This window comes from Haemaphysalis longicornis, unplaced genomic scaffold (genome assembly GCF_048455015.1).
Source record: "Haemaphysalis longicornis isolate Haplotype H1 unplaced genomic scaffold, Haemaphysalis longicornis Haplotype H1 scaffold_4, whole genome shotgun sequence".
In the NCBI taxonomy this organism is placed as follows: Eukaryota; Metazoa; Arthropoda; class Arachnida; order Ixodida; family Ixodidae; genus Haemaphysalis; species Haemaphysalis longicornis.
Genome location: NW_027526361.1, coordinates 20,010,490 through 20,032,781, shown reverse-complemented (window position 1 = coordinate 20,032,781; position 22,292 = coordinate 20,010,490). Strand labels below are relative to the sequence as shown.

At 47.3% G+C, this 22,292-nt stretch overlaps 2 protein-coding genes across 7 annotated transcripts in view; one reads left to right on the top strand and one right to left on the bottom strand.

The window, feature by feature from the left end:
- Dgk (diacyl glycerol kinase 1) overlaps positions 1–22,292 on the top strand; it is a 603,682-nt gene that overhangs the window by 283,855 nt on the left and 297,535 nt on the right. For 5 of the 6 annotated variants that reach the window (XM_077706108.1, XM_077706111.1, XM_077706110.1 and 2 more), the window contains exon 5: positions 12,546–12,572. The exons of the other annotated variant lie outside the window; for it this stretch is intronic. The gene's annotated coding sequence lies outside the window, so the exon portion shown is untranslated. The remainder of the gene's footprint in view (positions 1–12,545; positions 12,573–22,292) is intronic. 6 annotated transcript variants of the gene reach the window in all.
- LOC144180279 (nose resistant to fluoxetine protein 6-like) lies at positions 14,393–21,494 on the bottom strand. The gene is made up of 5 exons (XM_077708655.1): positions 21,277–21,494; positions 20,488–20,602; positions 18,911–19,097; positions 16,749–16,891; positions 14,393–15,423 (listed from the first exon to the last, which is right to left on the bottom strand). The coding sequence occupies exons 1-5, from the start codon at positions 21,348–21,350 to the stop codon at positions 15,214–15,216; spliced, it is 729 nt and encodes a 242-aa protein (XP_077564781.1). The 5' UTR covers positions 21,351–21,494; the 3' UTR covers positions 14,393–15,213.

Here is a 22,292-nt window from a genome sequence, read left to right as displayed (position 1 = left end):
ATCACTGACCTTTCACGAGCCGCTTTGCCGGCCTCAGTAGCCGTTTAGATGCCTAAACTTTTTTTTTCGTGTATTTCGTTGCACACGACCACTGGCGCCATCTTTACGCCTTCTAAATAGCGGACCGGTCGTTCACTCCCTGTCCCTCTCTCCACTAGACCGCTGCAACGCAGCAGGTAAGAGTACCCCGACTAGAAAGCGCGACGAAGGTGATTCAGCTATGAATGCTATACGCACTGCATGACAATTCCCCAATAAGAAGTTACGGTCCAAACTTGAATGCTGTTAGTCTCGACGAAACAAAATACTGAGTACAGTTCGCGTGATGTGACTCGGATTAAAACAATTATGCACCCGCTCATTGTGTGCAATACTAAACCGTTTTCTTCGTGTCTTCTGATATTGTCCGCGTCTAGTACGAAGGGAATGTGCTGAGCCGAGTGGTGCAACGAGCTACGTGTTGCTAACCGTTTTAAAGCGAAGCTATGAAGTCCTCACTGATGCCGTTGTATGCCAACACGCCCCGCAGGAAAGCCAACTTTCGCTGACGACGATGATGAATGATCGTGGGTGAAGTGGAAGAAAAAACAAAAACACTTCCCGTTGCCGGAAGCGATCCTGGGTCCCCCTCGCATTATGCAGCCGGCGTTCCAAACGGTAGGCCTATGCCTGTGGGTATTCGAGAAAAGCAGTGCGTGCCTCCAGAGTAGCACATACTCGCAATGTGGGATTGGCCAAACAAAGAATCCATCACGAGAAAGCTTCGCGTTCAACCATCGTCGTCGTGAGACGGAGGGGTGCATGATTTTTCGTCGATCTGTGCGTGTTTCGCCCTTCTCTTTTCCAGTTGTCTATGCTGCTTTCACAATCAAATTCGTAGTTATAATTTGACTTTACGCGCCGAAGCTACTCCAGTTATATCAAGCGGGCCATATGGAGCCCCAATGACTAATTCTGCCCACCAGTAACGTGCATCGACATGAAAACCCGAAATACAGTGTTGCCTGGAATACCAGTGACATTTAATATGCCTTTACGGCCCAGAAAGAAACTGGAAATAACAAAAATAATGCGGGTGTCTACCCTAGTTTAGCATTAATTTATTACCAAGTTCTCTCAGAGACTAATTCCACTAAAAGGGGGCTATGCTCGGGCTTCTTCGCATTTATAAGTCTTCGTGCTGGCCTTAATCCGTTGTTTCAAATGTTATTAATTCTGAGTGTACTGCGCTCGAACTGCAAGCTTTGTGCGCATTAAATTTCTTAAGCTTATTAGGCTTAGGCGGTACTGAATTTCCCCACTTCGACTTAGCAAAGCCTCGTAAGATCTCGTCTCTCTCTCTCTCTCTCTCTCTCTCTCTCTCTCTCTCTCTCTCTCTCTCTCTCTCTCTCTCTCTCTCTCTCTCCTCTCTCTCTCTCTCTCTCTCTCTCTCTCTCTCTCTCTCCCTCTCTCTCTTTCTTTCTTTCTCTCTCTCTCTCTCTCTCTCTCTCTCGTAAAATGAGAATCCACCCTCAGTGCACAGCAGAGCGAAGCACGTTCTTGCAAATAAAAGTGAGCCTTCTAAACACTTGCGTCTAACCATAAAGCCAGGTGCCTATCTTACAGAATTTCAAGGCAACTGTTGCCTTGCGGTTACACTCGTCTCGTCCCGTTATTCGCTTGTCTTTTTGTAGCGCGAGCATTTTTCGGCGGGGCACTCAAAGCAAAGAGTGCTCGTGCATGTCAGTTGTGAACACGATCTCGCTGAAAGCTCGAGTGGCGGAGCCTCATAATACCTCACACAACTTAACAGATTGATTGATTGATTGATTGATTGATTGATTGATTGATTGATTGATTGATTGATTGATTGATTGATTGATTGATTGATTGATTGATTGATTGATTGATTGATTGATTGATTGATTGATTGATTGATTGATTGATTGAATAAACATTTATTTAAAACGAGTTCCGTAGTTCTGGCCAGCTCAGGAGGCCGTGATCCTCAGCTGCCCGCTCATGGTAACTAGAGGCTCCTTTTTGATATTTCTTCACTTCGTCTGTGATGTTTTCGCTGCCTGGACACAATCAAATCTCTGTTCTGATGACCTCTGTGACTCTCCAGTTCTTTCCTCCGGCAACGCTTCAATCGAAAAGATCAGGGGTCAGGAAAGTAAACGTTCCTCTAATTAGGTTTGTCTGTATACATTTGCATCCGCTTGCAAACTTCTAATAGGTGTTGGTTCTCTTCCGCAGCGGCCATAGTTGGTCTTGGTGAAAATATTTCATCATGTAGGCACTAGTACTAATGCCGCCAGCTCAGGGTTTAAATAGCAAGCCACATACAGTCGTTATAGCAATGTCCTAGGGACAGGAGACTGATTTCGGTGTAAGCGGTGCTTCGTTCAAAGCGTGGATGAATGGCTCTCTGGGCACCATAGCCGCGGCCGTGAGAAACTTCGAATAAAGCGAATTCGTTATAACCGGGGCTTACTATACATCCTATTGCGTCCTAATACGTGTTACGCGAGGTGTAGACATCGTTCTGCCGAGAGGGATGGTGAATCACGTGCACAACAAAGGTGGCTGCTACGCCGCATGGTTCCCCTCAAACGCAGCTGAAGTCATTGAAGTCAAGAACGACGGATGCTGTCGCGGAGGGCTGAAGTCGTTATCGGACAGAGTCTCCCGCTCACCAAACTTGACAATCTCAAGATGGCGCAATCTCGCAGTCCCTACTCACAGAGAAGCAATTTCCCGGCACAGACATTTGGAACCGCGAATTAATAGTACTTTCTTGGAAGAAGTCCCCTTTTCAAAGAATAGTTTGCTGCCGCCGCTGTGGAAGCTTAAAGAAAAACACGCGAACAAAAGACGAGGTCCCAGGGTCAGAGTATTCGTGCGCTTTCGCCTGTTCTTGAATTCCTGTTATTCCTTGTAGTTTAGCTTTGTTTTGTTGTTCTCAGAAAGAAGCAGAAGACACGTCCACTTTGCGCAATGTTAACCAGTCGCAGTTGGGAGAGGTTGATGCTAAGCTAGTATTGAAACTGATTGTTTCATGATTTAACGGGCAGTTTGACTAATGCGAAACATTTGCGAGAATGAAAGGAAATCGGAAATGCTGCGTATATTTGTTTAAGACGTTCACGAACTCATCCTTACTGCAAGCACACTGATAGCAACCATCGAATTTCGTCAGCGATTGCTTCAAAGGAAATGCTTGCGCAAGCTATTGCTGCAGTTTTGGCGAACCACGACTCGTATGGGGTAGCTGGCACCGATCATTAACTGTCGCTGTAGGAAAATATTCATGGCGAACGGAGTAAAACTGGCAGAAGATGCGGTGATATTTCGGCTAAACTTTGCATGCAGAAACGGTTAGTTTCCGCTTGGATGCGTCAGGGTTATTTTTAAATGCTTCGGGATTTCATAGAGCTTCTCATCCTTTATTTTCGGTCACGCGTAGCGACTTCCAGCTCTTTCAAGCGTCTTCCCATAAATCTTGTGAGCTTCGCCCGAATGCACAACGTGTTTAATCATGACTATGGTATATGTCATGGTTGTATAAGAGATTTGAGGGCGAAATTTGATCATTATTTTGTTTTAAATTACGTTTACATATTTATGCGGAGAATAGGCACGTGTGTCATATTCAGGGCGGGAAAGCCCAACCCCACTACGTCACTGGCCACCGCCTTTCAAGCGTAAAACGCAGTATAAGGTCGTGCCCGTACATATACCCTGGGCACCATTCGCCGTTAAACCGTCAGAGAAAAGCAGTGGGGCTTTACCTTTCTATTCTACACCCTCTTCCTACTAGGGGTAGGCTGTCGAATGTTCCGGTCGCCTCTACTAACGTTAACCTCCTCACTGACCTGCTATGACGGTATAGGAAGAAAGGAAGTAACGAAGCGGTCACTGGTTATCTGGAGTTTTACTACGACGAACGGTAGCTGTCTCTGAAAATTCACCCGCCGTCCGCACGTAAACAAAGGCGGCCTCATTTGACGGATTCGGGAGAATTGCGCGTTCCCTTCGCTACAGTGAACTTGTTCGGTTTGAACTACTTGGTTTGGGCTTGCGCTGAGCTGCACTGGAGCCACCCTCAAACCACGTAGCAAACCTAACTCAGCGGAAGAACAGAACACCAAGAAAATCGGAGCCGCCTCGCCCCGCTTTTAGAGGGCGGAGCTTTGAAAGAAGGCTGTGGCCACGCCGGAGGTTTGAAAGAAATATTGGGGTTATCAACTTTACGCAACGTAGTGCACATTGCAACTCGATTCTAGACAGCGCCGCACGATGATGTCTGCACAGGCCGTGCGTTTTCAACGTGAGCGGCATCAACTGGGCGCGCTGACAATGCCAGGCGTACTACGCGTGATTGCGCCGGTTTCTCTCGAAGTTTATCCGATGCTCTACTATCTCCACTTTGTTAACTGCAGCAGCTGGAAACTCAGGAGCGAGCTATCTCGGGCCTTCTGGAATGGCGTCCCAGAACTCTTGTTACGTCGATGCAGTCGCTAACCACCTGCTGACGCAATTTGTAAAGTTTGGCTTAACCACGAGAAATTGTGGTAGGCCTTATAGTTGAAAGTTCGAAAAAAGTTTTTTTTTTATGTCCAGTAAAAATGATTCACAAATGAAGAGCGAGTGGCGGCGTTCAAAATCTTGGAACCACTCGAAGTTTGTTTCAGCGTTTAGGGTTCGTAGTCGAGTTGGCTTTTTTTTTTTTTCTATCGTAAGGCGGGCGAATGAATGAATAACGAATGAGGACAAAGAATATCCCCAAGTGTGCGATTGGAATTAGTTGAACAGTTAGACGTGTATTTCCGACGAGAAATGATTTGTCGCTCTTTGGGAGGGCCATGTGATGCCATCATTCACGGGACCGAATAGCAAATTCCGAGCGTCGTTTACAAAGTCGACATGAATAAGAAACCGTTCACGGTGAAAATTGGGGCACCGTTTTTTTAGGAGAAACGTCAATCAAGCTCATATTGCACCAACTAATATTTTGATAGTTCGGATTTAACTCTCGCGACCGAGTAAATAAGCAACAAGGAGGCCGCGCGGTTCTTTTACGACCATATGGGCACAGTTCACTCATGTTAACGCTAAAGTATGTCTTTTCTATTCGCATCCTGTTTGTGCACCAATTTTTCGTATAGACACATTTTAATTGAAATTTAGCTTGTGTGCGCCTCTTTTTCTATTTACACCAACACGTCGTCGCATTGGCCCTTCTTTTCCTCTTGAGCCGCCTCAAATCTACGCTAGGATATTTTTGAATGCCTCGCCGAAGATTAAGAGGAGCACTGACACGAAAATTTTATGTTACACTTTTATTGCTTTTATCGATGCTTAATGGTCTGGCGAACCTGAAACACCACTTCGAATACTTCAGCGCGTGATAGTTAATTACATTGAACGGCCTGATAATCGTTTGTTTCAAATTCCCGCGCTTTCATCCCGAACGGCGCATATGACAGCCTCCCGGTTTGACCTCACCGCTTGCGGACGTCACCGGCGCCCGCTTGAGAGGGTGTTGCGCCCGCTCGCCGCTCGCGGGGCAGCGCGCGTGAAGTGACGTCACGAGTTTTTGGCGAGCGCTGTCGCGTCACTTCTTTTTCCTCTCCTGGAGTGATGTCACGCTGATGTCCATTTGCTGAGTGCCGCTCCGCGCGCTGCTCCGTCGGCGCGATAAATGCGATCCAATTGAATTATGTTCTTCGCGTCGCAGGCCGCTCATATTTCAGCCAGGGTATTATGTTGAGTGAAGGAAGCGAACTGTGCAATAATATTAACGCCGGAAATTGGTGTCAGTGCTCCTTTAAGGTTTATTAAACTAGAACCTCCATAAACACCAATGAAAGCGCTGGCGCAAAGCGCCTTAGTGCGCCGTTAATATTTCAGCTAAGTTAAGGAGGACCGGCGCAATGTAGCTGTGCCACAACGTTGCTGAATTTTGAATGAAAGGACGAGCCACTTTGTGTCCGGCATCGCGTTGCTGCTCGCCCCTGGGCAACATTCGGGCGAACTTTGATATGTCCTTCGAGAGAGCAAGCGAGCTTTAGAGTGAAGCCATAAAGCGGAGCGACGAGATCCCTCAGGGTGCTTTAATACTAACGAAAAAGGAGTCCGATTGTAAAGCAGAACTACGCTGGCAGTCTTCCCTCAGCAGCATCATATACGTCAACAGGACAACGAAGCTGCTATACAGTTGAAGCTCGTTAATTCTAATTTCAGTAATTCGTGTTTGTGGATATTTCGAACTGCACGATTTGGTCCGGGCAAGCTCCCTTAAAAGTCCATGAATAAAAAAGCCCGTTAATTCGAACGTAAGTGGGTTGGGCCGCTGATAATTCGAACTACGCGCTTCCGCGCCGGCGGCAAATGCCTTGCTGACGGTCATAGAAACGCATCCGCTGCTTACACACGACAGTGCGTCGCCTTCGGAACGTGGTGAAAAGCGGAGAGAGAAGGTAAAATTGAGTGAAACCAATTAATACCCGCATGGCGGACGCTTTCGAAGACGTCTTATTTGCAGACTACGTCGGTGGGAACACGTGTTCAGTGCTTTGTGGTGCGCTGGCAGACGAGGACATCTTTTTTTAGGTCAGAAACGCAAGATTTATCGTTGCCAGTGACTACGAAGAGCAGGTAGACGCAGTCCTAGTGCGGCCGTTCGCTCCATGTTGGGGTCAGATGGAATGCCACCTATAGCTTTGAAAAAGGCGGAGGGGAGGCCATCTGCCATAAGAGCTACCTAGATAAAAAAGGGCTCGCCGTTGGTTTGTAGGGCAAAAGTCGGGCGGCAATTACAGAGTTTTTCAATAAATACATTACTGACGTGTCTTACTGCTTTCCTATCGCTGTGTACTGTTGTTATTTTTCACTTTCGTTACTTCGAACTTTCATTAATTCCAACTTAGACGGCGTCCCCTAGCGGCTTGAATTAACGAGCTTTTACTCTAGTTCTTTCACGTGGTGCACTTGTGGTCAGTGCGCCTTACATAGGCGCGAGAGGTCGAAGCTCCTTGGCAGTGCGCTCTTTGGCGTCTTCGGGATAGCCGCTTCTTGGCACAAACTATGCGTGCTATTTACAGGGTGTTTCTTGTTTCTAATTTCGGGAAGACGAAGATGCACAAGGGCACGCATTAGAGGATGCGCTTTATCGAGCCATGTGCGCGTTTTCGGGGTGTGTGCGCCCTTTGTAGCTGATAATCACATTTTGGTCAAGATATGCGAATGCCAACAATCCCTACACCTTAAGTGTACCCTTACGATCACTTACATAAAAGAGGAAACCCATAGATGGCTTTCTAGAAAGGTTTCAGAAATTTACGGGCGCTTTTCTTGGCGCATGGAGGCTTCCTATTGTTTACTTCAGTAACTCGCGCTTACAGACACCAGAAAGTTTGTTCGGTGCTGAAAAGAAAACTTACATACCCTCTTTGTTCGCGGCCGTTTTTACGTTATGCGAGAGGTGGTGGATGTACGGAATAACAGCAAATTTCGCTTTACGGCGAAGTTGTTAGCCTCTCGTTGGTCGGAAAATTTCGTGTCGCAAACAAGAAACCCAGGCAGGACCTAGCAGTTCTCGCCCAAGACACCGAGCGCACGCGTCCGGCTAATCAGGCGTGCGACATGGAGCTCAACATTCGTGTGAAGAAAAAAAGAAAAAAAAACTACAAGCAAAACAAGCACCGAAACCGCATGATAGATGATAAAGTGCGGTGAACAATGGAAACCCCCCCGCCCCTCTCAATGTGTTCTGGTAAAGATTAGGTTTGCAGCTGCTCCCGAAAGGGAGGGACGTTGACGTCATTTGAGGGCTAGTGCATGCGTCAGGCTAGACAGGAGCCTGTAGTTCTCGTCCAAGACACCGAGTGCATGTGTCAGGACGGAGACTTCGCCGCCAGAGAAGCTGTGCAAGTGACAAGCCCGCCTAGACGACGAGGAACATTTCGTAGCCTCCCCCATCAGCGTGGGTAGTGGTTTGCCTGCAAAAGGCTGCAGATTTGACCAACACCTATCTGCATAGCAAGGGTTGGAAGTGTCTTCCAGCAAATGCGCAGTGCGTGCGTTTTCACGGATGCCTATGTATGCATACCCTTTGACAGTTAATGTCGAAAGTGTGTCTAATGTGAAGTATCACAAGTTTCTCGGCGCGGTCGTCGACAGAGACCTTGGAGCCCCCACGTTAGTTGTTTGAAGAAGAGGCTGTCTGCAGTGGCCCAAATTCTCCAGTTCATCGGCGGCAAGACGTGGGGAGCGCCTATGAAGTCAATGTTGCAGCTGAAGATGGGCGATCTTCTGCGACTCAACGCCTGCGGTTCAATCGCTCCAGTCAGCCCTGTGTCATGGACCTCATGAACAGCTGCTGGCCGAGATAACACTACTGTACGACGGTGCCACCCAAGCGGGTCATGACATTGCCTTTCAATGGCTTCCCAGTCATTGCGGCATTGTCGGAAATGAAAGTGCGGACGCTGCCGCCCGCTTGGCACACCAAAAAACGGAGACCATATCCATTCCGTTATCCAGGACGGACGCAGCGAGGACTCTCCACAAACTTGCTCGGGAAACCACGCTATCCAAATGGACTCCCCAAGAGTTCACGAGCGCTCGTATTCATGCCCTGGATCCGCATCTTCAGAGCCCCCTTTCCATTAGGCCTCCCACGATCTGATGCAACCATTATTTGTCGTCTCTGGCTGGTAGTCGCATTCACAAATGCTTACTCCTATTTGATTTCAATGGCAGCCAGTGAGGCGGGCGAAGTCTGTGACGCACCAGAGACCATACGACATGTCCTATGCGAGTGTCCACGGTTTTCATTGGAAAGAAGCCAAATCTCTTCGACTCTACGGAAGCTAGACTCTCGGCGCCCGCTCTCTGAGGAGACAATCCTGGGCCACTGGCCTTCTCCGTCATCTACGGAAAAGGCGACAAAAGCGCTCCAGTGTCTTCTAAAAACGACGGATTTGCACAGAAGACTGTAGCACAAAGGACTAACCCCTGTGAACTCATTGAACTTTTTTGTCTATAGTGTCCTGCCGCTGGGCACACCACTCTACGCTCTGTCCGTACCTTTCCCCTTCTTTTTCTGTTTTCCTCTTTTTACTCATTGTGTTCCTTTCCCACGTGTAGGATAGCATACTTGGCCGTGGCCTGGTTAACATTCCTGCCTTTCCTTTACCTTTTCTCTCTCTCTTTACGACAGCTGCGCTGGGCATCCACTTTCGCAGGGCGGAATGGCGTCTACGCGTAGCATTCTTTGCCCACAGCCCCCCCCCCCCCCACCCCCCTCCCCTACCGGTAACACCCTGCATTTGCAGAAAATGCATAATTGTCAAAAGGCAATATACTTAATTGTTATATAAGCATAAATTGGGACAATTAGTCGGATGTAGTTAAAACCGAGAACACGGAGAACAAAGAAAGCTAAAAGAGTTATAATCTGAACTAACGAGCTGAAATATGTAGCTTATAAACCGCCGTAGGAAAACGGAGACAAATATAAAAGGGTCCGTAAAGTAAAGACAAAAGCCAAAAACGAATGGTACGCCGCATTGGGAATCTTGAGCGCATGTCCACCACAAAAAAGGTTTTTTTTAAGATACAGAATTGTTCGTGTTGACCTTATGTGGGAATTCAGTTTGTTCAGCACGGTTTATTTCTCTTCTGTTGCTGCAGTAAATTTCGTAAAATCTCTTGCATGCTTAGAGCACAAACGAACAGATGCACGCACCCGAAACACTGACGTATGGACGGTACCGCATTTCCGCACAAATTATAGACTGCAATCATTAAGACATAATTTTCTGGTAATATTTAACAGATACAAGCAAACCACAAGTTGGTCCAAGAAACAATTAATCTCATTCTTCGTCAGATTGTAAGTGTAAGTTTTTGTCGTCGTATTGTTCCTCACTTCGGTTGTATCGTTTAATCTATTATGAGGTATTAAGTTGCATATTTCGTATCTACCCTTGAAATGCACGCTGCTGTAATTTTGCGATTTGTGTGCTTCAGCTATTGAAATTGTTTTAAATATTGTCTTGTCCAACAACTTGTATTTTTTTTTCAAGAGTATGTGTTCTTTTCATGCGCTGTTTGCTGCGCCTTGTCACGGTTTCCTACCCTACGTCAAGCTACTGCAGTGGCTTATAGCTAGGGAACCGTCCAGTGCTTCTGGATATAAAATTTGATTTGATTTCTTTGATTTGATTTCTTTGATTTGATTTGAAAGACCAAACAATATTTCAAAAATTTTGAAAACAAACCAACCATGCGCTATGCTTTGTATCTGCACACAAATGCATATATAATTGGGGAAGCTGGCAGATTTAATCGTAATAATAGCGCAAATGTATACAATCGGCGAAAAGGAGGTAGGGAAACTTATAAAACAATAAAACAACCAAAATGTTGGCTATACTCATAGCCAATTCTCGCTGTAAAAAAATCGCAGTGACGACAAGCGGCGAAGAAGGCTTACAATTCTTTTAATTTCTGTGGCTCGTTCCGGTCTTGTTTTATCTTATTTTTTAGTTCAGGTACCAAAAATTGCAGCACACTATCGATGAAACCCCAAAGAAAATCTTCTTATATGAATTGGTCGACTTGCCTAAAAATCCATTTATGCCAAATGTCTATACGATCGCGCAAGAGCTGGTTTAAACATGCTCTCGGAATACACTTCGTCACAAGCGTTAAGTGAGCCGGAAAGTATGATGGCAGCCCCTTCTTCGACCGAGATTGGTAAGACCAGCACACATGGCCCGGGTTATAAAAAGTCTGGATGTCTGAAAATCTAATTCTGTGTTCAAGGGGGAGTTCCTTCCTCTGAGGCTGTGGCTTTAGCTGAGCTTTTACACGACAAAGGTTTCTTCAGAAAATTGGGGAGCGTCGCAATCGCCAACGTTAAAAATGGTCAAAAAACTGTCAACGTCGCGGAACACCTTAAGTGCGCTCGTGTCGTCGAGCATAGCCATGAAACTTCTGCCAAAGCGTGCCATTAAAAGATCGCTGAGAACCGGCGCAAAACGTGAACACACGCAGATTCAATCCTCCCGAATCATTAACCTGTCTTCCTGCGAAATAAACATTGATTTGAATGGGAGGTAACAGTTGATAAATCCCCAAAAGTCACTTGTTTCTGCGAAGGAGGTATGAGTTTAATTTTTGCTTCTCCTTATAAATCCGCCCGTTTTCCGTCAAGTATAATCAAACTTATTTTATGTTAGTTTCAGGAATGCGTAAAAATGGTTCCAAAACACGCGGCCTAAGTTTTCTGTGGCTTTTTGTCTTTAAAATAGCATGTACGGTTTCCGGAGCGCCTTCAGTGCTTACGAAAAGATAAGGAAGGAAGGATGTTGAAGGAAGGGAAGAAAATTAACTTAATCACTCTCCAATATAAAACAAAAAAGAAAAACGCTACGCATAGAATGTAAGAAAACTTTGTGAAACAGTGCTCAAAAAGAAGTCGGTTGTGGTGGCGGCCCTAGCTGCGCTCTACTTCAGCTAAGATGGCGCTTTTTATCGTGGCTCCTATACGCGTGAAATTTCCCCACTGTATTAACGCAGAAATGCTGTTAGTACAGCGGAATACGTCTGAAAGCAAAAAACGGACAAAAGCCTCGGGCATATAAAAATACAGGAATGTGTGTTTTTTTCTCGTGTATGGGCAAGTGTACCCGCAGTAAATTTTGTATTTACTCTTGTAATAATCACCGTATTTACTACTGAAACATTGTTTCTTTCTGCATCGTGAACACTGCAGCCCCATGGCGGTTCGTGTTTGAAGTGAGGTTCTCAATCTTCCCGGAATATTTTTGTTTTCGTGTCCAGGACTTAGACTGATCGTAAGCCTCCCTGCTAATCTGTTCCCGTGTCAGCTCTCTCTAATATTTTTTTTCTTTCCGAAAAAGCTCTGTAAAAGAGGGGCCGCGCTCGTAACAAGTGCTTCTAACATTATGTTAGTTCTTTTACGCACTTTGCTACCTTCATAGCATCTCTACGAGAGTAGTACGCAAACAAAATACTTTAAAACTGATCTCGCTAGTTGTCAAAATAACACATCAGCATTAAATCCTCCGATTCCCCTCTCCCAACTTTATAGAACTAACATTTCTCACTATATACAAGCTGTTCGAGCAGTGGAGACTGGTGAAGGTTGCGGATTTCTCTCTCCGGGCGGGTGCCCCAACAACAGCAGTCGTTGTTAAATAATTCATTCATTCATTCATTCATTCATTCATTCATTCATTCATTCATTCATTCATCGATAATGAACGTCTGTACCTATCAATACATTGATGCAGCTAGTATACGTCAACTGCTACCAGAGAAGGGTAACTCTTTAGCGATAACTTCCTGGGACAGCCCGCTCATTTCACACATCCCGTCTGCTGTCTACACAGGCTGGTAGATGATGTGGCACCGCAGAGTTAACGGGTCGGAAATTACCGTTCTTTGGGCATAAAAGGCTCTTCATTTCATGGCCATCCTTTTCGTCCTCTCATATTTTCTTCCTGTTTCGCTGCATTCATTCGCAGGTGCTGCTTGCGAGCCGGAACGATAGGGTGAGTGCTGTCTTGTCCCTGTTTGTTCGCCGTTGCCGAGAACTGTTCGCAGAAACAACAACCTTCACCTCGAACCGAAACGGAAGCCGAGAAAAAAAATACTGGTTGCAGTGTTTGCACAAAACAAGGCCAAAAGATATAGCATTGGCGGGCCCCGGTAAGGACTTCGGGGCAAGGGCGATGCGCATAGTGTGAGAACGAGAAACAATGCCAAGACGGCACTGATCCATTCCAGCGAAATGAGTAATGTCGGGTAAACAAAGCCATTATTTACTGTCTTCCCACGCGTATACAAGTACACGCTTTCCGGAGTCCCCATATACGTAATTGGCGACTATGGCGGTCGTCCTGCATGCCTCACGAGTTCTTTGGAAGCCCGAGTACATTATATTCTTAACGTAAACTAACGATCGTTATCAGTATGCGTGATATTACCTATTCCACATGCCGTAGTTAGAGCCGGAATGGGGGCGTCCCGAAGATAATGATTAAGAAAGTTTTATTAAACAGCTAGGTGCTGGTGCGATGTGATGTCACTGACACCCGCCCGGTGAGAGAAGTCCCCAGTCAGAACCCCTTGTAGTCTTCCGGCCATTCGCGCACTTTCCACCAATGCATGCTAGTCGGAGAGGTCAGGGCTGTTCGGCGGCTCCGCCCGCTGCTGGAAGGAGAATGTTTTTCTTTTCGATTCGCGGCCGCCATGGAAACACCGTTGGAACGGAATGTAAATGCCCTCGGGGTGACATGTGCTATCGCGGATGCACGTCTCGTGGTTCTTTCATTTTTTTCTTTTTTGGCTACTTTTGCAGCTATTTTCGATGGTGACTGATGAGTTTGCCATGCAAATGGGGCGAATTGTTTTTATTCGGAAAAACTCTAACGAAGCGCCTGGCGTGGTTTTTGGCTCCAGGCGCGCTCGGAAGGCTTTTAGCCCTCGACTGTCAAGGCCGGTCACTGCGGGCGGCTAGGGTTTCACGGAAGGCAAGGGAAAAAAATCGTTTTTTTTTTCCTTCTCTTTGTGCAAGCGTCGCTGGTGAGGCTGCTGGTTAAAGCCCGTGCAAAGCAGTTTTTGCTATGAGCACTTTACTTCAGCGTACGCCTTTTGTGCTTCTCATTTAAAGGCTGAAAGCTGTCTCCCTTTCTGGTTACAAGTGAAACAGGATGACGCGGGCGGGGTTATTTCTTCAGACGGCCGAGCGTGAGAGGAAAGTTTCCCGCATTCGTTTTTACTTGACGCCCCAGCAGGCGAGGGAGTGAACGGTTTGTGGGAGACCGAGTAGAGGAGATGGTGAGAGGGGGGGGGGGGGGAGAGTAAGCGGGAGCGGTGAGTGACAAGTTGACTTCTATAGAGAAGGGGCTGGGGGATGGGGGGAGGTGCGTTGGAGGCGGATGAGGGGAAGTGTGTTCAGTTCGTCAAGGCTAATCATCTACGCATCCGGCAGAATGCTAATAGCTTCCCACTGACAGTAATCGGAAATAGGTTCTGCCTGATATTAATGCGAAACCACCGGATTTTTTACGTGGGAAGTAAAACTTCCGGCGCCGGAGACTAGGGGTAACCCACAAAACTTCCGATGGCACAAAGTATGCTTGGATTCGAAATGTACATACAGGCAAAGGCCGCTCCGAATACTGCTGGCAAGGCTCATGCAAATATATCGTTGAGCGGAAAGCGAAATCCGAAGCATATGTGAGACAAAGCATAAGTAAATAACCGAGAGTACAAGCGTTCTTCAAATTTACAGCGAAACCCTGTGTACTTCTCCTCCCGGATTTTTGAACGCTGCTGCCGCAGTGGTCTGGCCGGACGGTTTCTCGTAAACATCGCTGTTGAAGAAAAATTCGTCCGGTCTAGGATTCAAGCCAGGCACAACCACCTATCTAGCTTTCCTTTGTAGCCATAGAGCTGCATTACAGGTGGATGTCCGATTTTTCCTTGGCCCAGACTTCTTGTTTGTCCGCGCTCTTGTTTTACAGATATCATGCCAGCCATCCACTAAATATATCCATGCAGCTGCCATACTGTGTTTCTTCTCAGACTACTCCAGCAAATATGTAGGCAGTATGGTGCAAGTAAAACGACATTTTGAAATGCACTTTTATTACGAAAAAAAAGCGTGTAGGTCGACCGTGAAAACTACGAATTGCCGTCCTTGACCTGATGGGGTAGTTAAATTACGTTTGCAAATCACCTGAGTGTTCCTTCAAGATATGCGACGCACTAAGAATGTCTCGCAGTGTATAAACCCATAGTTTAACTAATTGAGGGGTGCAAAACATAAGTATGCGTATATACTAGGCAAAAATTTTGTGCCTATCTAAGCGGTAAAAGCTCAATGTATTGTACAACATAAGTATAAGTATGTACCAGGCAAAACGTTTGCGCCTATCTAAGCGGTAAAAGCGCAATGTTTTGTACAAGTCGTGGCGTACTGCTAGGTTTAAACTTATATTTATACAAAACTGACTACTTTGCAAGCAGCTTGCCTACATGACTCTTCTTGAAAGGAGAATCTGTAGCAGAGATATTGTGAGACGATGCGCCGGTGAACCAAATGCGGTATCACGCTGCATCGTGACGCCATGCTCGGTCATTCTGTACGTTATCGAGGACTAGCGTTGAAGCTCCACGCCCTTTTCGTCACAGTCGTTTGGGGCGGTCTCCGCCGTCCTTGGCGGCGACCTTCTTTGCAAGTGCACCTTCGTTGTCGCTTTTAGAGTGGAGTCGTGGCGCAGGCAGGATGCGCTCCTCTAGGATTGTGACCATCAAGATGAGGGGCCTCTCGAATAGCGCATGAAGCACGAAGGCAGCCACAAACGAGGCGACGCAATTTCCGGCCACGAGGGTCATCTGGAAAGAAAGAGTTTGTAAAAGCGCTGGTGGACTTACTGCCCGCTTTCCTCGACCTTTCTCTAGTTTTTTTTTTCTTTCTTTCTGTTTTTTTTTCTTTTTGCCAGATTCCCTGGCGTTTCTCTGACCGGACAGTCTGCATGTCTATGCCTGCCTACATTGATATGCGACTTCCCATACCTCCCCCTGAAAATATGTCTTCTCAACAATGATTTTGTGCATAGCAGTGAAGCTGACTTAAAGGGGGCCCACTGTGTATCAGAGCGCTTGCGCATTTGTCCCACAACTCCCCCTTGGGAGAGGGTTTCTGCAAGTGCATTTTCATTTCGGCAGCGCACGGACGCCGAACCAGACTGGTGCGTGGCACTATCCGGTAGCTGCAGTAACAAGGCTGCACGTCCATGGCTCAATCTTATCAAATTTGCTTTTCCTTTTACGGCATCAACCGATCCGTACAGGCCCGCTGGTGACGTCACGCGGCGATGCCATTCAGTGAGTGTGGAAAATGGCTTGGGGCGCCGCCACCTTGCATCGCCTCAACGTTCATCTTAAGCGCAGAAAAATACACGGACACAGAAGACAAGGACAAGCGCTACAAGTAGCACTTGTCCTTGTCTTCTGTGTCCGTGTATTTTTCTGCGCTTAAGATGAACGTTATGGAATACCAACTAGCCTGAACGCACGCCCTGCATCACCTTGCCAAGTGCCCCATCCTCACTTCGCCCTTCACCTTGACCTACTTGTTATTTGTTTGTGGAATTAGTATTTTGACTATTAATATTTTCTCCGTGAAATTAGTATTCTGACTATTGGTAGTTTGACTGAACTAATATTGCATGCCTGATTTCTAGTCCCGGTAAGAAGGTAACGAGGTAACGGTACGTAAAGAGTGGTAAACTGAGCCTGATTGCACTGACACCGAATACGTTCAAAACAGCTTCTAGTTTCAAGTATGCGCGATCCTAAAGTTGTACCTCACGTGAAGAAACTTACCAATAGAAATTGCATTAATAATGGAGACGATAAATAAAGGCTTTGCATTTAAACCCAGCTGTTGGCAAATTCCGCCTTGTTAGCCGCTTGCAGTGCGTCCCAGCGGAATTAGCGTAATGCACGGATATATCCGTGGTTTTGGGGCAAACTGCTGTTTTGGCGCAAACTCTCACGGATGCCTCAAGGCGCTTACTTATCTTCAGCAACCTCGAATGCATGTCATCGGTGACGGAGCGATGACAGCCGCGCTGCCACAAGATTTTTTGTTGGCCGTGTTCACGGCAAGCGCATGCAGATGAATGCCGGTCGAAATCCCTGGAAAGCATGCTCACCATAAAGCCACTGCCACCGCTAATCATGCCCGGGAAGTTGCACCACTGCCCGTACACGATGAAGTCGTGGATCATGAAGATGGAGAAGGACAGCCGGCTTATCGGGGCCCACCCGTGCCACCCCAGGATGTCCGCCAGGAAGCCTGCGTGCGTTTCAAAGGCAGACGGCAACGCACGCCGCTGTGGAAAAGGCGCACAGTGACCGACGTGTCTCAGCAAGCAGTGGTCGGCAATAGCGAGTGCCTCGAAGGTTGAACGCGAATGTAGTCCGACGCCAAAACCGTGACGCAATAGGCCTGCCGTGGTTTGCCAGGACATGCTGAGCATATAAGAGAAGAATGCCTCATACCGGCCTGAACAATAGCAGCAAGTAAAAAGACAGGAGAATGCAGAGAACCGGCCCTTGCGTCACACCCCTTGAGGCTCAATAATTATATGACTCTTGGCAGTTAATATGGAAGTTGGAGGTCCGCCTACGCAAGTAATTCGTCGAAAAGCTAGGTAAACAATTCCCTGTATTGAGAAAGGACATTTTCGTGATTGACAAGACGTCATCAAGTTCATTTACACGTGATCTTCTGATCGGTGATCTTAATAAAGTTCTTCTCTCCCTCTCTCTCGTTCTTCGACACCACCCTTTAGAAACAAAATCGACTGCGCCCTTTTAAAGTGCAGAGCTCGGCTGCTCAGGGGAAGCATTAGCAACTCCTTTAGGAAAATTTCCACTGTTGCCAGGAAGGTCGTTGTCTTCCTGGCGATACACGTCACGCGCCAGTTTTTTGACCATCCTAATAATGGCGGTCACTTCTACCATTCCAGTTTTGAAACTTTTAACCGCCTTCAATTCCACGAAGAGTAGAATTATAAGTGGGATCCCAGTGCCCTTAAGAAATAGTGGCGGGTCACGCGGATCCTCACGTTAGGGAGTGGCGGGACAGAGAGAGCTCTTTGACGTGTAAGGGACAGGTCAGCCCTGCTTGCGGCACAACTTGCTACGCCACGTGAGGATGGCTATAGTGATTGAGAAGAATTGCATTAGATTGTGGGCACCAGAGATTAAAAACGCGATTTCATTGGAAAAATGTCATGGCTGGGGCTACTTGAAGCAACAGGCGTTGCTAAATTACCGCCAGGACGAAAAAAATCCCGGGCCATCTCCACTAACGTGAAGCCTGGGGAGGGGTGAATCATGCGGTGTATAGGTGTATTCCTCGCGCATTGGCGTTTTTGCCAACAGAGATAAAACCGTTGGGGGGGGGGGGGGAGGGGGGGGGGTAGAGGTGTACAGCTCTGCTGTAAAAGCCTCTTGTCTTTGAAGCACGAAGCTCCCCAGCGCGAGGCGTAAACGACTGTCCCGGCGTCTTTTCGTACACGTTACGTTCTAGCGCGAGGCGTAAACGAGTGTTCCGGTGTTTTAGTACCGTGAATACATGAGGCGACGATTACGACGACGACGACATGAGACGCCAACAGCCGCAGCCCCTAATAACATGCAATAAAATATTAGAAACAAAACTCGAAGGGAAAGCACTACGAAAAAAAAACTGAGTCAAACTATGATTAAAACAGCGCAGAGAGAGGTGGACTCAACCAAGGAAACGCAGTATATAGACGTGGTAACGCTAATGAGTGTACATCTAAAGACCATTGCACTGTTTCAGACCCAAAGAAGTTTTTTAAAGTTTAGAGTCCAACTGGAAACCCAGCAAAATTTTAGTCTCTAAAGTTGAATCATCACTGTTTGCCCAGGTCCACGGAAGTGATACAGTTGAACCCTGTCTCCACGTCGTACAGGAGGCGGGGATAGCTACGAAACGGCGCATCTAATGGAGATGCAAGTATAGAGTAATGGTTGCGCTGTTCAGTGCGTGGTTAGCATATAACTGTTGTTTATGGGGACAATGGTCACGAGCCCTCTCACCAGGAGGAAAGAGCTCGCGACCCCACTTATCACTTAGCCGCTGACGCTGACGCTGATGGCGATCGCGTCGTGACGGTGACAATGGCGCATCGGGTGCATCAGGGCTGGCACGCGTACGTGCGGACAAATCTTTGCTTGAAGCCAGGCATGGTACACCGTGTTGTACGAGAGAAGAAGCCCTAGATTTTCCTCTTGTAGCAGAGTGAGCGTAATCGCTTTTGCAACGATTAGGACACGGTACCCGCTCTTCCCGTGAGGCAGGCGAACATGACCCAGGCGAGCACTCCACAGAACAAGACGCGGGTAGTGGACGCAAAGGCTGCTGTGGATGCTTGCGACGGGACTTCCAGGCCGGTCCACAGGATAGTCCCGTACAGCGAGAAGCCGAAGCTGGCCAGCGCTGCTGCCCACAGAAGAGCCACTTTTCTCTGCAATAAGACAGTACAAAACGCTGCAACCACAACAAACCGCTACCACGCGTGTATAGCACGCTGCAACCACAACAAGCCGCTACCACGCGTGTATAGCACCCAGTCCACGATCCCCTTTTTTGCAACTGTCTTCCACATGTTGCTCATTTCTTCACTAAACATTTGGCTTCGATAGCCTCTCTGAGCGACACCTCCGGTGCGTACACAACCAGGAACACTATTCGGGTAGGTAATTTAAGGCTAGCTGCAAACCCTTCCCGTGAATAGGCCAATGAATGTTAAAACACTACTAACAGTCGCGTGCTTCTGTTTCTTCTCGTTCTGGGCATTATGACTGCGTGCACGAAGTAGCCGGCCTCTGGCGGTGGCCGTTCGCACACGGAGGTCACAGTTAAAGCCTTGCAGGTAATTACAGAAAGTTAGCGCTATACCAGACAAACCTTAAATGGACTCTGCAACACTTCCGATAAATACTTTCATTCTTTTCTTCGCATATGGAAAGCACTGTGAAATTTATAGTTATAGCCAGCACTGAAGTGGAACTGCGTGATTTGCTCGTTGCAGCAGATCCGCCTTCTGTTTCTGCTTTGCGTTTGTGGCTTTTTTTTAACTGGATATCGAATGCATTTATTGCTGCATGTGAAAGAAAGCCGGTCAATAGTCACTACACCGCTGTAATGACGTATTTCGAGCGTTCGAAGAACGCCAAGACTGGGAAAGTGAGAAAAATTTTCCGAGAAAGTTTCTAGACTATCTGATGGGCATAGAGCGAAAATTTCTGGCTGGGGCACTTTCTGACCTCCCATTCTAAGTACGGGTTCTGTTTGTTGACTACGCTCTGAAAGCATTTAGGATATAGAAAATAGTTGGATAGTGTTGCAGGGCATCTTTATGGCGCCAGCTTATCCCGTCAAATGTCTATTCATCAAACGTTTAGAAGGGGTTCTTCCGTAGGTTGCTCAGTTGAAGGGCGGCAAACAGGGTTCGCTGTTTGAGGGCGTTAATTTATCTGGTTGCACAAAAACGGTGCCCGTATGGGATGACATGGCGGAGTTTATTCTGGCGAGTCCTCTATGCCCCGTTCTTTCCTATAAGGGAATATTGCATGCTTGCGAAAATGGTACACCGATGGTTGGCAGACGATGTTTCCGCCTCCATACACCGCCAGCGTTTGTTCCTCTACACCCCAATCTTAGTCAATCTTCCGTTTCTGCGGCTTCGAGTAAAAGCGGTCTTAATAGGTAAAAGTAGCTTTGCAAATGAATTCACCCCAGATAAATCGGCCAGCAAGTTTTCGGACTTTTCATTTCAAGTTGCGGTGCTATTACTGCCAATGCGAACAAGATAGCTAACCATCTTCCAGGCAAACGAGAGGCGCCCTTCTTACCTTTGAAAGTTCTTGTGCGGAGGGATTTGTGTAATAGTAGGCTGCAATAATTCCCATACAGTAGCTGGCTACGTGCGTATGCGGCATGGCGTAGACGGATGCAGATTCCTGGAGCCTGCAACCCGAATTACAAGAAAAAAGAATAAAAATAACAAGAAGAGGAAACGAGAGTGTTATCTTCGACCAGTTTTAAGCGCGAGCTGTTCACTCGCGACAATAAATTGTTTCGGTGTTTTGAAACCCTTTCTCTTAACTCTTCCTGACACTGACGTGTCCTTGTGTTTATTCCCAGTTATGATTTCAAAACGATTTGCAAGTTTTGTTGAATTGTTTAATTAAACACACAGTCGCACGCACGCACGCACGCACGCACGCACGCACGCACGCACGCACGCACGCACGCACGCACGCACGCACACGCACGCACGCACGCACGCACGCACGCACGCACACACACACACACACACACACACACACACACACACACACACACACACACACACACACACACACACACACACACACACACACACACACACACACACACACACACACGCGGACGCGCGCACGCAGATGAATGCCTATTGCGAGAACGCATATCAATCACTGCGGCCATAAAGTTTATGGCGGGAATATCCCAGCTCGAACATACTCTAGTGAAAAACAAAAATGACGAAGGCAACTGTTGACCTATAAATGAAATCATACTTGCGGGAACCATTACCACATTTGTGGGCAGAATCACCACACCTTATGTCAGTGCCGGTAACACAGTGCGTGTGAACTCACCTTCCCAGCGGGGTATAGAAGACATGGCCCGGGCCAAGTCGTCGCGCCACGTTTTGCACGTACGTGATGAGCATGGCGACACCGATGAGGGCGAGGAAAGGCTTGATGCTACGGGTCCTGCCATGAATTCAGAACGGGGGTTTGGGACGAAGGCCCCACGCGTCAGCCGATGTTCCGCGTATACCTATATCGGTGTCACTTTACAACAGCCTTCCTCACTTGGTCACAAAAGGTGTTTTTTTATTTATTTGCGGGTATTTTATTATATATATATATATATATATATATATATATATATATATATATATATATATATATATATATATATTTACGCACCGCTGTGTATGATTACTGACGTTAGCTAGGAAAGCCATCTATCTCATCTTTTGTTTTCTTTCCCTTTTTCTGCGCATAAAATATCAGAACAGTTCGCAAGCAGCAAATTACCGGAATGAACCGCTAGAGCAGGAATCAGGTAGTGTTCAGACGGGAACGACCGCACACTATCTGCTGGAGCTGTGTCTACGTTGAAGCAAATTATAACCTACACAACTATATTCACACTAATCGTATCTTTCAGCAGTCATCATGGCGAGAGGCATTCGTAAAGTCGCCTTTGGCCGTGACAACCTATATTGGTGTTCAAGAGGAGTACGGCGCCTGTTGGCCGAAGGACGCGTGCTCACGGAGCGTTCCTCCTCTTCCACAGCGATCGCGTGGCTTTTGGCCACGTGCGGGAGGTCGCTAAAGGAGGACCTCTCCAAACGGGCTCTCGTCACTGCACGCGCATCCCGGGCGACCCAGGTGGCCACGAAAGTGGAAGCCCGTTGGCGGCGTCGGCATAACAGATGCGCTTCAACGGCTGTTGCTAGCAAGACGCGACACAGCACAGTGCAGTGCGCCTCGCCCGAGGAACATGCGCTCTAAATGGCTGCCACGGCACCAGCGGACACAAGACGTCGCAAGAGTGGGTGACGCGTGGGTATGACTGGGTAGGCTTTATTAAAAAGAAGTCA